The sequence below is a fragment of the Nannobrachium achirus genome (genome assembly GCF_963921795.1).
Source record: "Nannobrachium achirus genome assembly, chromosome: 8".
NCBI lineage: Eukaryota > Metazoa > Chordata > Actinopteri > Myctophiformes > Myctophidae > Nannobrachium > Nannobrachium achirus.
In genome coordinates this window covers 52,365,538-52,381,015 of record NC_137817.1, presented here as the reverse complement: position 1 = coordinate 52,381,015, position 15,478 = coordinate 52,365,538, and the positions used below count along the sequence as shown (strand labels likewise).

Sequence of the window (15,478 nt, the reverse complement as noted above, 5' to 3'; positions counted from 1 at the left end):
GGGAAGCTTCCTGTTGCCTCTTCTCCTGAGCCACTGCCGCCCATATGACTTGTAGCCTGTACCGTGATGCTGCTAGTGTAATAGTTTTTCCAGCACCGATGGCACTCCCAACTCTGCCTACCAGGCACCTGTAACAGAAACCAAAGATAGAAGGCAAGCAGTGGCAGACAGAGTGGGAGGAGTGTCACAGCCTTTAGAAGTGTTGAGCAAGATACGTCTTACAGAAAATAAATCCGTAACATTTTTCTAAATGGCCAAAGTATATCTAAAATATATATTACAGTATGTGAAAATACTTTATTGGGATGTGGAACAGGAAGGTCACACTGGATAGCCACCAATATGCAGAATAAGTCAATTACCTTCAAGCAGTAAAGACAAACAATGATTAACCATAGTTTCACTAGATAGCTAGATAGCTAGCCACGTTTGACTTTAAAGCCCCCAATCATTTGTCTGTATTAATAACACCTTCTCTGACCGCCTTGTCTTGACTACTGGCATTCCACAGGGGTGTGTTTTAACTCCTCTCCTATTCTCTCTACACAAATGAGTTACAAGTACAGCAACAAAAGAGTTCTCTCTCATAAATATGCTGATAACCTGCCTGCAAAATGTTTCCAGCCCCTCCTACTCACAGCACCTCGAACATATCATAGGCAGTGGCTCTATCTTCTCAGGAAACCGAGAAGTTTTAATGCTACTGTAGTAAACACACCTTGACCAAGCTACAGGTCACTCCCTGAGAGTGTTCTCACTTGTAACGTTGTCTCCTGGTATGGGAACCTCTCAGTTATATTGGTAAATATTATAGCAAAGCAGACATGGATTTTGATTCATGGTGGGGTATAAGAAAGTAAAATATATATATATATTTTAAATCTACAACTCTTGAAATAAATTATGTTTATCCTAGTTTACGTTCAAAACAATCCTGTATACTGGGCCAACCGCACCTACTGATCTGTGAGTGAGGGCAGAGGTGTAAATTGGGTATTTTGTCTCCAGGAGAAAAATAATTACTTATTGACTTGAAGAAAATTCACGGATGTCTCTAGGACTATCCACATTGATTATTCTGTTATTAAATCACTTTCAACTAACTACAATGCAAATTAGAACATAAGTATTTCACCAGGTATTATATTGAATTATATAACACATGTATCCCCCCCAGCTTGACAAATGGTTTATTCCCCAGTTCAGTAGGTCAGCACAGGTGCAATGCATTATTGTTATTTAGCAGCAGTGGCACATTTTTTCAAGTGTGGCTGGCGGGTGTTTACTTGTGCCTGCAGTAACATAATACTACTGTAGCTACTACTTACTATCTACTACTTAACAGTTGCTAAGGTATGGCAACATGACCGGTGTCATGCACGCCCGCCTTCCAGGGTTTCCGCTAGGCATTTTTGGGGCCGGCCACGTTGGCCGGCAGGATTATATTTTACCGGCCAATCAATTAATTTATCGGCCATATTATAATGAACGTCACATACGTGTTTGCAGATCAGATACTGTATGTGCGTGTGCATGGTGCACCCAACTGATAATTACACCATTTTATGTTAGCGCTGGGCTCCTCTTTATTACAGATGCAATTGCAATCTTTTCCTGAGTTAACTAAATAATAGCCTAACTATCTACTTATGTAGGCCTAGATCGCTTGCCAAAAAAGAAGTGAATAGGTTAAAGTGGACGCAACTCAAGCGAACCGTTTGCGTGCCCTGCAACACAGTAGCCTACAAATTAATAAGTTAATAGTATATGATTTTGGCTTCACGTCTCATTAAACCTTAATATGCAAACATACAACCTTTGTTTTGTTTTATTAATGTTATGTTACGATGGCGCAAGGAGGAAGGTTGACTTGCCTCTGTTAGTCTGTTGCTTTGACCACCACAGTGGCATCACATCCATGCGATCAGAAAGTCATTTGCGTGCTTGTATAATCCATGTGATTCCACAGAGTTCGGGTCCCTTTTTTATTATCGTCTACTGGGTCCAGCTTGGTCTAGAATAGATTACCTCGGAAGAACCCCAGTTCTGTTCGGATCATAACACTAAACCCACGCTGTATAGCGCTGATTTGGACAAGCTGCTGGAATTGTCAGCTGTGAAATGTGATGTGTGCTTCTCCATATGGCCGTCCTGCGTATCTAAAATAGCAGACATACAAGCTCACAGCGCAGCGCGTTGCTGACGTGTTGTGAGCTTGAAGCTCTGATATTTTCAATGCGCGTAACCACCGTACGACGAATATAGACTGATCTAATGCGCACAGCGCAGCATGAAGCAGCAGCGGTGAGCTCCGCTGTCGTCAGACTCACAGAACATGATACAAATTTAAAATTATGTTAGGTTTTAATGGTTGTAGCTTTACTGCTTTAGACATTTTATACATACTCTATGCTTTAGACAAACAATTATGTGAATAAGCCTAAGAGGCATTTTCCCAGCCGGCCACGGTGGCCGGTGGACTTTTTAACTACCGGCCAATTAAACATTTAACCGGCCAATGGCCGGTAAATACCGGCTAACGGAATCTCTGCCGCCTTCGTGCGCGTGCATGACACCAGCCATGTTGCCATACCTTAGCTTTTGCTGAACTGACGCCACTGAGTGAGGGATTGTGAAAAGTAATTAAATGTGTGTTCTACAGCAGGGTTTTCAAAGTGGGTGACGGGGCACCCTGGGGTGCCGTGACGGCAGTCCAATGATGCCGTGCAAGATCATTTAATAATATTTGGAATTTAATTGGACACTTGAAAAACAATTCAGTATAATTTTAAACTTGAAGTACAAAGTTATTTTCAGTCAGTTCTAACCAAAATGGCTATTATCTCAACGTTTTCCTCGCAACATAATCACTAAATTATTTTCACTGTCGGGCAGAAACCTTGAATCTCCAAGTTTCAAATGTGTACGTCTTTTGGTAAAGCAAAGCCCTGCTTCATCATACAAGACTGTCGTACAAAACTAGTGAAAACAGCCGATCTACAAGCAAACAACGCTTCGCGATGCGAGGCGTTGTGTGCTTGTAGATCTGCTGTTTTCACAAGTTTAGTACATTTTATAGATGATAAATACAAAACGAACAGTTTTGGACATACAAGGTTTCCACCCGACAACCACGATATGCTATAAATATAAGGTGCTGGGAGTGAAAATTATAATGTAGGGGTGCCTCGGATTAAAAAAATATTTATGGGGTGCCCTGAGACAAAAAAGTTTGGGAACCCCTCTGCCCTACAAAGGCAGAGTGCAGTAACTACGTACAAGAATTTCACTAAAAAATGTTACAACTGGTCAGCCAAATGAGATATAGGCATATAAGTGATATTAAACTGATTGTATATCTGTTCTTGAGAAATATCCAATATCATGAAGGCTAATTTGACCTTTGGGCGACACAAATAAGTCGGTGTTTCCGAAAACGTAGTTACTGCACTCTGCCTTTGTAGTGCAGCCCTGTTCTACAGTACTAAACGTTAATGCCTTTCACAAAACAAATGACATTTCCTACCATATATTCTCTCTCTCTCTCTCTCTCAGGCCATGTTTGAGCTGGTGACCTCCGAGGCCTCCTACTACAAGAGCCTGGAGGTTCTGGAGACCCACTTCCTGCGCAACCCGGTTTTGGTCAACACCCTTAACCAATCAGACATGCACTTCCTGTTCTCCAACATTGAGGATGTGATGAAGGCCAGTGAAAGGTAGGAAGCTACACCTTTCATCTGACTCTTAATCACCACTTGAACCACTTATGAGCTTGTAGATCGTCTATCTATATATTTTTTTAGTGTCGAGAAAAATACCAGAGGGTCTACTATAGAGCCCTGGGGGACCACGGGAAAAATAAGTATAGGGCTCAGTCTGTAGTATTATGCTCTGACCACTTACAGTAGCAGCTATTGATCAGATGGGTGGGCTGTTACAGTAGGGGTGTAACGATATAGTAACTGTATCGAAATATCATTTTTAACTAAAAAAAATCGAAGTATATCGAAATGAAAACAGATAAAAATCGAATTGTATCGTTTTATTTTGTATCGTAGTGTGTTTTTTCTTCTTATTACAGTAGTTGTCATTACACCCGCATCCATGCCATCGTTGTCCCACACGAGCCGCAACATTCTGCTAAACAGATGTTATGCTGTTATGTGTTTTGCCAAGTCCCAGGAAAAGGACACACTGTGATTGGCCAGTACAGTCACTTTGATTAGCAGTTGTGCCAAATGCTCACCCCAAAAACTGATTTATGAGATTGTGGCGGCTTGTGTGGGACAACCATGGCATGGATGCGTTTGTAATGACAACTAGTAACACATTCATGAAAAATAAATCACTTTTGACCACAACAAATATTGTAAAAGCAATAGGCTTACAGGCTCCACTCTATATGAGGGTTGTTGGGTTATGCCGGGGAAACTGGGAAAACAGGAGCCTAATAGACCCCATGGACAGTAATTTGGGATGAATATAAGTAGGAAAATAATCCTAGATGTTATTTAGGGCCGAGTTGTCCTTTAAGTTGTTAAAATACTACGGCAGTTCAAAACATTTTCTCAACTGTCCTGTGTTGTTTTTCCACATACTGTATAACCTATAAGCTTCATTTGACCTCGGATCCCCAACATTTTGATGTCATATGTTGTCACTGACAGGTTCCTCATGGACCTGGAGAACAGGATAGAGCAGTCCATCCAAATTTCAGACGTGTGCGACATCGTTCAATTCCACGCCGACAATCACTTCAACGTCTTCATCGCTTACGTCATCAACCAGGGGTACCAGGAGAAGACCTACCGGCGAATATTGTGGGTATCCCTTTTACAGAATACACTGTACACAGTACACACCCACATCCCAAAAATAGTTAATCGTAACGTTTCCACAAACATAATATAGTGTGACATAGGTCATTTATTTTAACCTCTGATTTTTGTTTTAGTATAGTATGTGTGTTTGCAGATTTGGTATATATTGGCATTCATCTATAACGCCGGGTTGTGTATGTGTGCAAGACGTGAGCTTACTTGATATATTAATCTTTATGATTATTGTGTTCATTTTGTGCATTACTGACGTCCAAGTAGATTATAAATCACATCAGCTACCTGTCACCTTCAATTCAATTCAATTCTAAGATAAAAGTAGAAGAAGCGCTACGTGGGTCCGTGGGTAATGCAAAAAGCTGTAGTGTAGACAGGTGCTCTTTGGAGAGGGTATAGATATTAAGACAAAAAAATCTAGTTCCATTCCATAGTGTCAAAATATTTGCAAGGATAAGGTTGGGGAACTTAGAAAATATCCAAGGCAGCTCTGTTACTTTCGAAGTAGAAAACAATTTTATTGGGTCATGGCAGCAGGAATAAAACACGACCGACGCGTTTCAGCCTCGTAGGGCCTTCATCAGGGTCCGCTGATGATGCTGCCATGACCTGCCATGACCCAATAAAATTGTTCTCTACTTCGAAAGTAACAGAGCTGCCTTAGATATTTTCTAAGTTCCCCAAACTTATCCTTGCACATATTTTGACACTATGGAATGGAGCTAGATTTTTTTGTCTCAATTCAATTCTATTCAATTTTATTAAAATGTCAAATCACAACAAGTTGTCTCAAGAGAAGAGACCTGACAGTCCCGTCCTGAGCAAGCAATTTTGCGACAGTGGAAACGAAAAACTCCCCCTTAACTGGAATAAACGTCAGGCAGACCCAGGCTCTAGGGTGGTCGGCCATCTGCCTCGACCGTGTCGGGGGGGAAAGAAAGAGAGAGATAGAGAGAGAAGGAGAGACAGAGAGGGAGATACAGTACAGGCAAAAACAAGTAGTAGCAATAATAACTACAAATGCACTCTGTCGAGGAGCCAACTGTAATTGCGACCGATGGTCGCATATACTCTGAAAAACTGTGTCGCTTGAGTGTCCTTCCTTCCTTCCGTAACCTCTGTGATGTCAGTGTGATGTCAGCGAGTTGTGACATCACTTCCTGTACGGGGCGGCTACACGAAATGTGGATAACACTATATATGGAGATAGTCCAGTCCATCATGTCATATGGGACTACCGTCATAGACAGTAGCCAAAAGAGAAGGATACACAAGACTAAGAAAGACAAAAAAAGGAGGAGGAGGATAAAGATACCAAAAGGAGAGAGAAGAAAGGGTGGATGAGGTACAATGTGTCTCAGAAAAGAAAAGGAGGTGGCAACGGGGGCGGCTAGATAAAGTTATTAGGCCTGGATCCGACTTTAAGTCGACGTACAGGATTCCAGAAGTGTAGCGCTTATTCGCTCTTGTATCAAACTGGTACTCGAAACGTTCTTATGCCTCATTCACACTACAGATATATAGTTGAACGTTTTGCTTGGTAATTCAATGTAATCTCAATGGAAACCAGCTTTAAAGGCTGGATTCCAAGGACAGCCGACACGCCCAGCCTTTAAAGCTGGTTTCCATTGAGATTACATTGAATTACCAAGCAAAACGTTCAACTATATATCTGTAGTGTGAATGAGGCATTAGAATTTAATATATATTTTCTAAAGTAAATATGGGGGCGGCTGTGAAAAAAAGAGAAGAATAAAAAAGAAAAAAAGGAGGAGGAGGATAAAGATACCAAAAGAGAGAGAAGAAAGGGTGGATGAGGTACAATGTGCGGTATCCTCCTTTGTCAAGCTCGACGTTGGTCATTTGGACCTATACATGGAGAAATGGAGCGAACCTGTTTGGCCTAAACATGGAGATGTGGTACAGCATGACTCATATATGGGCATAAAAAGTATGTCATGTGACATCACTTCCTGTACAGACAGTCAGACAGACATCCATTGACTCCGGCCTAACAATGGCTACTGTCTATGACGGTAGTCCCATATGACATGATGGACTGGACTATCTCCATATATAGTGTTCTCCACATCTCCACGTTTAGGCCCTATCGCTCACACCCTAGGTGGGGTTGGCGATAGGGCCTTTCTGTGTGGAGTTTGCATGTTCTCCCCGTGTCTCCTAGGGTTGATACCCTCACAAAAACATGAACAAACTCCCCCCAGAATGATAACAACTAGAATCGTCAGAGAAACGCTGTGGTTGGCCAGATAGTCAAGAATTGGCGCGGGCGAGGTCGCATGTCACCCTGAGGTCGCATTCCACCCTCAGGTGTCTTACTAGTATAGTATAACAATGTTAGACAGTATATACAGTACTGTAGTGGCCTATAAGAATGTTAAGATAATATACAGTATAGTGGTATAGTACAGTAATATAGTAGCAATCCACGTCATGCTCCATGGAGATGCCAAGGTCCGCAGTAACACTCTTGAAGCACCGTTCATAAATCTGGTAACCCATCCTTACTCATCATTACAAGACGTTTGGATTTTGACACTGCAGGTGGAAATTAAGCTGCTGTGCATGTATAGTAGCAGTAGTGGCTCAACGCCTCTGCCTGATGAGCAAAACAATCCTAATATATCTCCCAGTCTCGGGGGAACCCCCCTTTAGACTAGTGGTTCAGATGTTGGTTATTCACACAGGAGACTTGGGATTCGAATCCATGGGCATTACATGCACGTGAAGAGATATAGAATAGAATAGTCCCCACTGCATTTCATCGTTGTCGGCTGGAAACCTGATAATCTCCAAGTTTCAAATGTGTACGTTCTTTCGCAAAGTAAAGCGCTGCTTCTACCACTTTTTCGAGTCACGTGTTCAAATACTGGATTCTGATTGGCTAAATTCCGGAGGTTATGAGAGGACAACTGCCGCAAAGTTGTGTGTCCGAGATCAATGCGCCTCAGTGTACATCCGGGGACTTCAGGAGGTAGTCGGAACACCTTTCCCCCAACCAACAAATGACGGTGGCAACGGTCCTATGTTTACTAACGTGCATGCTATAGTCGCCGATTTATTTGGATCCAATGCAATCCGCCAACTTTAAAGCCCCTTTTCTCTGAACCTATGCCTTTCTGGAAGCGAACAGCCTCTATTTACGGCCGGAACGGTACTTCTAACTGACGTTAGCTTAGCTGTAAGCTAGACGCATGGATTAGTATGGAGTTGGCGCCATCTGTTGGTGAGTAGAAGATGTTGTTTGTGGAACTATCTGCTGTCTCGCGGAAGTTTTATAGGCAATAATGATTGTAACTTAAGATCCTTGCAAGTTACAACTATGTGTTTTCTTTCATGTATACGGGAAAAAGTGGTAGAAAAGCTATTTACCACTCGGGGTCGGACATTATGTCCTCTCACTCGGGGTAAATTGCTTACTTCGTCATACAAGGCCGTCGCAAAAAAGTAGTGAAAACAGCAGATCTACAAGCACACAACGCCTTGTGGTGCGAGGTGTTGTGTGCTTGTAGATCGGCTGTTTTCACTAGCTTAAATAATTTTTTAAATGATAAATGCAAAACAAACGGCTTTGGACATACAAGGTTTTCACCCGACAACGACGATATGTATGTATATATATATGCAAAAAAGTGCAATTTGTCCTCTGCATTTACTCATCCTAACCATAACAACTAGGTGATCAGCCATTCACTCTGGGAGCCATAGATGCTAATACAATGATTTGTCACAATATGGAACCATGCATGGTCCTTTCCTCACAATTTTTTTTTCCAGAAGTTCAGAACCACTTGTACTGCACTAGTGGACTCCTAATGTGTCATAGTGTCTTAGTAAATCAGTGTCATATGTATATTCTGTATACGAAAACCTGGAGACTTGACATTCAGTAATTGGGTAAAATAAAAATATTATAATGGTTTGTAAAACAGAAAATCTAAAATTTGCCAAGGACAAGGACAAGTCTTTGCCACGGACACATTGTCCCAGTAATATCCGCCTAAATCCAGAACTAAGTTATCTATAAATGATCACAAAATCTTCCCGATAATTCATTGTCACAATCATTTGTCGCAATTTACAAAACAGTTTAGTAAATGCCTGCTTTTGCTACCAGCTAATGGATGTGGTAATTATCATCATCATCATCATCATTTATTTAGCTCACGACCATGATCACATGGTATGGAGCACAGCTCATATTATATACATAAATAGTATACAAACATTACAAATATTACAATAATATTCAAACAGACGTAGCAGAAAAGCGGGCACAACACATTACTTGTACAAGGGCAAGGTGTTCTTTAGGAAAGCTCCCAGTTTACATATAACTTTTGCCTTGTCGGCTTGTAGTAGTAGAATCATTTTCCACATAGATGGATGGGTTGTATAGTACTTTGGCAGGTATTTTTGTCTGAGATTCAAAATAGTAAGGTTCTTACACTCAAACAGTACATGGTACTCATCCCCGACTCTGTTGTCATTGCATAGATTACAAAATCTCTGGCTTCTTTCTAACCCTTTATATCTGCCAGTAACCTTTGGAATTCTTGTGTTATTTACTCTGAAATTACAGATTGCCCTTCTATAATTAAGGTTTTCACACAGTAAGTATTTTTCTAGTTTAAACTCTTGTTTAAACTCCACATAAATGTCACATGATGTCATACTACTAAGTTCACTTGTCCAATTTTGCAAAAACTGATCTTTCAGCCTTTGTTCGACAGTTTGTTTCAACCAGTTAATGTTGCATTTCTGGGTCAGCCAGATATATGACAGACCACAGTCGTCCAGTATTCTCTTAACTTGAGAGATCCATGGTGATACATATACGCCTGTGTTAAACAGGTTAAGCAAACAGTTGTACATTATTCTACTCAATTTACTCTCTTTGCCTTCAATCAACCTGGCCCAGTATCCGATAAGTCTCATTTTAACTGAAATACAAATTGGGTATCTCCCCAGCTCTCCATACACCATATTACTACATGTAGTTGTTTTTGGAGCTGTGTGGAACAGAGCGCCGCTATGGGCAGGAATGTGTGTCCAGTCTCACAAGTGAGAACTGTCCCGTTGAGTTTGAACAGGATCTGCGCATGCGCGACACACACACGCACGCACACGCACGCATGCACACACACACACACACACACACACACACACACTTAATCGTTTTCAAACCGAAATCGCGATGCGAAATCCCGCGATTAGCGAATCGCAAAGGCCACGGTTTCTCTGCGAAGTAGAATTCCCAAGCAATATGGAGACGTTTTAATTTTTGAAATCCATTCATAATTAGGGTTGCCAACTCCCAGAGACTCAAATAAGGGACACCTTCTGGCCGCCCGCCGAAGGTGGGTGGCCGGGAAAAAAAATGTATTTTGAGGGGGGTCAACAGACTCAACACGCCTGAAATGCATAGAAAACTGCATTTTGGCACAGTCACAGACACTCAGAGAGTTATACCTACAGTATAACACACAATACATTACAAACACAACAGGTCTTACATCTGCATCAGGCTACATCTGCATCAGGTTACACTTACTGTAACATTGCATACATATCATAATCATAAGGAAATTAAATGCTTCAACCATACACCAGATATAGCCTATAACAAACCCATGGCTTGCCATGTAGATCTACATTTTACTAAGATACACTTCAACTGAGGCATATGGCCTACTGTACATAGTCTAACACTGGTCCCCAAACACTGGGTCCCATTTGTGAGTCACAGAATTATTTTTATGGGTCCTTTAATTTTTTGTTTCCTACATTTTGTTTTCATGATTTAGTAATTTTATGAATAACTCAAATGAAAATCTAAGACATTCCATAAATTGGAAAACACATATATAAGAAGTAGTGAAAATAGCCGATCTACAAGCTCACAACAGCTGTGCATAGTGATGTATTGTGAGCTTGTAGATCTGCTATTTTCACTAGTTTGGGTAAATGTTTCATTTCTCTTTTTGGTCTTGGGCTAAAATGTTTTGGAACCACTGGTCAACAATATACTGCTACAGAGAAAGGGGGAACAAGTAATCTGCTTGGAGCTCTTCAACATCCAGATTCTCAAGAACCCATAGTATTATAGCATTTTGCCACATACAGAGTACAGAGTATGGTACAGACACACAGACACACACAGCTCACCTGCTGCAGATGAGACTCATTCTTCTCAGTTTAGTTTTGTGTCGCCCGCGCTGGCTCGCATTCAACAACGCACAGCAGCAGAGTTCATGTTACACAAGGACTGGCGCAGCACGCACGTACGTGACGAGGCACCCCCAGGGTCCTAGAGCCCTTCACATACAGCACACACACACAAAGGCAGGCAGACGATGCCTGGCGCACGCACAGAAAAATATATATGTGCATAGTCCCTTTACCGGGACAAGCGACGTCCCTTACGGGACGCGCCTCTTTCAGTCAGAATACGGGGCGTCCCGGCCAATACGGGACGGTTGGCAACCCTATTCATAATTGACTAAGGAATGATCAAATCAAACTGTGGTGACTTTCTTTGCTTCCGAGCATCCACACGCTGAAAGTGAAAGTGAATTTGGCACACTGGCCACTGTGCAGGACTCTGCCAGTGCGTGGGAACTAGGGGTGCTGCAGGTGTTCCAGCCCCCCATGGGGAAGTTTTCATTTTTTTAAATAAGAAAAGAACAAATCAAACATAGCAAAAATACGTTGCCTGTTGTTGTAGTTTTTTATTTATTCATTTATATACTTGTATTTATATATAGATATTTCCATTATAAAATGGATTAAAAAATTATAAAAAATATTAGGCCTATTATTTTTCAAACATAGCAAAAAAATGTTGCCTGTTGTTGTCGTTTTTTATTTATTCATTTATATATATATATATATATATATATACATATTTCCATTATAAAATGTATTAAAAAATTATAAAAAATATTAGGCCTATTATTTTTTCGCGGGCGCGCTGCTCACACACACACACACACACACACACACACACACACACACACACACACACACACACACACACACACACACACACACACACACACACACACAGCTCCACTTCGAACCGAGGTTTGATTTTTACTTTTAGAATGTACTTGAGAAATCTAAGATGTAATTTTTCTAGTCTTTCTATTTTTTCAAACCCCCAGACTTCACTTGCATACAGCATAACTGGCGAAACCAACTTGTCGAATAAGTCTACTGCGACATTTACTGGTAGATTAAAAGTTCTACATTTTCCAAGGAGGGAGTACATGGCACGTGAGGCCTGCTTGTGCAACTCTTCAATAGCGATCTTAAATGAACCATTATAGTTCATAATAACTCCAAGATATTTAAAACTATGGACAACCTCTAAATTCTCTCCATTACAGTCAAACTTCAAACTGTTGGCGTCTGCTTTTCTGCATCCAAAGACTGTGACCTTTGTTTTTTCACTATTAATTTTCAATTTCCACTTTTCACAGAAACCACACATCTGATCTATTGCCTTCTGTAATCCCTCCTTTGTATTAGACATGACGATAGTGTCATCCGCATACAGCAGTAGCATAAGCTGGAAGTAGCTGTCTATAGTTGCATCATCAAAATTGATGGGCTGGCAACCATTGCGTGTAAGGTAACCCTCTAGATCATTAATGAATAAAGAGAACAGTAAAGGTGACAGATTTTCTCCTTGTCTCACTCCTGCTAGGCTCACAAATAACTCTGACTTCATGCCATTCACAAAAACACACGATTTAACGTTTTCGTACATGTTCCTTACTACCTCCATAAATTTGCCTTTGATACCTACTTTTGACATTTTATACCAAAGGGCATCCCTCCAGACTGTATCAAAAGCCTTGCTGTAATCTATAAATGTGCAAAATAGTCTCTTCTTTTTAAAGCAGAATAGGTCAACGATGTGTTTCAGTACAAAAATATGGTCAGTGGTAGAGTAGTTTTTTCTAAATCCTGCCTGGTTTTCCCTCAGGATAGAGCTATTCTCACAGAAATTAATCAATCTTGTATTTAGTATATTTGTAAATAATTTACCCAAACAGCTCAGCAACGTGATCCCTCTATAGTTATTACAGTCATCAATATTTCCTTTTTTCTTAAAGATCGGTACAATCAGACCATGTGTCCAATCTTCCGGGAAGATACCAGAGTCAAGGATCTTATTAAACAAAGATACATATAGTGGTATAAATATGTTTACTGTGCTTTTAATGTACTCGTTCTGAACTTGGTCAATTCCTGCTGCCTTACCAGGTTTTAATTTAGAAACAACTTCCTTGATTTCCTGTTCTGTGAATCTAACATTTAAAACACTATCGTCATGGGAATGTGTTTCAATGTCAGTCTCTGGCATTGGGCTTGTTTGCACCTCCCAGTCAGATAATGTTTTAAAGTGGTTGAGGAGATCTTCCGGTGGGATTGGGCAATGGTCCTTATTTCTACCAGGACTATTAAGCATCTTCCAGAAAAGCTTTGGATTTGTGAACTTTGTACTCAGCAGCTCTTTATTAAAATAATTCCTATGCTCTCTCTGTGCTTTAAACATCTCTCTCTTATATTCTTTACTTTTTATCCTTACACTTTCGGTCGTATCCTCATTTCTGTGTGTTTTACTTAATCTCTTTGCTTTAAGGTAATTTTGTCTTTTGATTCTACACTCTTTGTTAAACCACACAGCAGTTTTATTTTGTTTCTGAGCATTTCTTGGTCTAGCTAAACTTTTAGGAAATGTGGCTGCTGCACTACTAATCAAAATACTACTTGCTTCCCTTGTTATTTCATCCACTGATAATTTGTCTTGGTCAAGTAGCAGTTTGTTCAGTTTGTCAAGCTGAATATGTTCTATGTACTCATCTACCTTGTGTGGATCCCATTTACCAATTAAATTGTCACCGTTTCCAGCATGTTTTGTGGGGCCCTCGGCCTGGTAATGCACCCTTTCCATATTTGCCTCCAAGGACACATCTACCATACAATGTTTGTCTGAGAACAAAGGGTCAAATTCATGTACACAGAAACCTCTGACCTTGCTCACAACAAATGGAGAACCAATCATATAATCAATTACACTGTTTTCAACTGTCGTTACTTTTCCAATATTTCTGTCGTCCCCACACCTTCCATTCATAATGCATAACTCAAGATTTCTGCATAGATCTAACAATGCGCTGCCATAGTTTCCAAAGTCTCTGTGTACATCAGCTGATTTTCTTTTTAAAGGGATATTAAACCTTTCCATCGTTCCCACATGACACTCAATTTCACCAAAGTTTTCGTCTGGATTCCACCTATCACCCTCCACACAATTATGATTACAATTAGACATGACACCGACTCATCAAGTGTTCCTGACATGAACAATAACTCACAGGAATGTGTGTGTGTGAGAGAGAGAGAGAGAGAGAGAGAGAGAGAGAGAGAGAGAGAGAGAGAGAGAGAGAGAGAGAGAGAGAGGGGGAGAGGGGGAGAGAGAAAGAGCATTTTGACAATCAACACTGCTACTCAACCCCAATTCAAGCATAACAATATTTTACTTTTGTCTTTTGTCCATCAATGTTTATGTAAGTCTGTACTTTCAGCACAGAACAGGTTTGCAGTTTATTTTTGGTTATATGTTTTGGCTGTGATGTTCAGGGTGTGGTTGGCAATGTGGTTGTGGTGCTTTGTGTACTTTTGACATTATGCTTCTGCTCATGTAGACCCAACGTTGCCAAGATGTATGATAACTAGAAAAATATTGTTCCTTCGAAACAATTGTGGGCTCGCTTCAAGCCAGAAAACAATGGCTATAAAAGTACAAAATGTCAAGATCGCAGGCAGTGCTCTCTTTGACGTTACTGACGTCAAAGATTGGTCCATTTTGTTCCAAAAATGTGTTGTGCAAAAGTTGACCCGCTGGTGGCGCTATAACAGGCCAATGTAAGAAGGGTGGTATCTGTTCCTTGACCTATTGGGAATGTGCTTGCAAGATTTCACGCACATTGCAGGCTGTGTTCATGATTTGAGGTGTTTTTGGCTTTGGCCACTTTATCGCTGCTTGCAGCTATATTCATTATTATTATTTTTTTTGTGTGTGTGCACTTCATAGGCATATTAGATAAAGGTCCTTAGATTGTGTGTAGAATGTTTAATGCAAATTGCAAAAAAAAATCCTAACGGGTTTAAGTGTTTCACAAACTGCTCAAAATGATATAGCGCCCCCCTTTGGCCAATTGGGGTAAGATTGGTTTTAGTGATATTTGGACTAACACTCTACATCTTTGCCAAATGCCATGAACATGTTACTTTGCATGTATGATTTAGAGCAGGGATGTCAAACATACGGCCCGCGGGCCGAATCCGGCCCGCGAGATGATTCAATCCGGCCCCCCAGGCTAGAGCATACATTTCTGAGCATTTAGGAAAAAAAAGTAAGTCTCTAGCCCATTCCTGTCAAGAGTTATGATTGTTTTAAGAATTAACCTAACTAATGTCTGTACACTGCAGGCTAGGTTTCTCCCACCTGGCAGTGATTGAGTTGATTGATTGGAATGTTAAGTGACCAGCTCTCTCTCTCTCTTTGAAGATGACAGCATTGCTAGGAATAGGGTGGTTGGTCTGGC

The 15,478-nt window shown here is 40.7% G+C and overlaps 1 protein-coding gene across 3 annotated transcripts in view; it reads left to right on the top strand.

Moving 5' to 3' along the window:
• The window catches only part of ngef (neuronal guanine nucleotide exchange factor), a 75,909-nt gene that overhangs the window by 21,990 nt on the left and 38,441 nt on the right, over window positions 1-15,478 (top strand). For all 3 annotated transcript variants that reach the window (XM_080732144.1, XM_080732145.1, XM_080732146.1), the window contains exons 6-7: window positions 3,556-3,716; window positions 4,668-4,820. In XM_080732144.1, coding sequence (XP_080588270.1) covers window positions 3,556-3,716; window positions 4,668-4,820 — 314 coding nt within the window. The remainder of the gene's footprint in view (window positions 1-3,555; window positions 3,717-4,667; window positions 4,821-15,478) is intronic.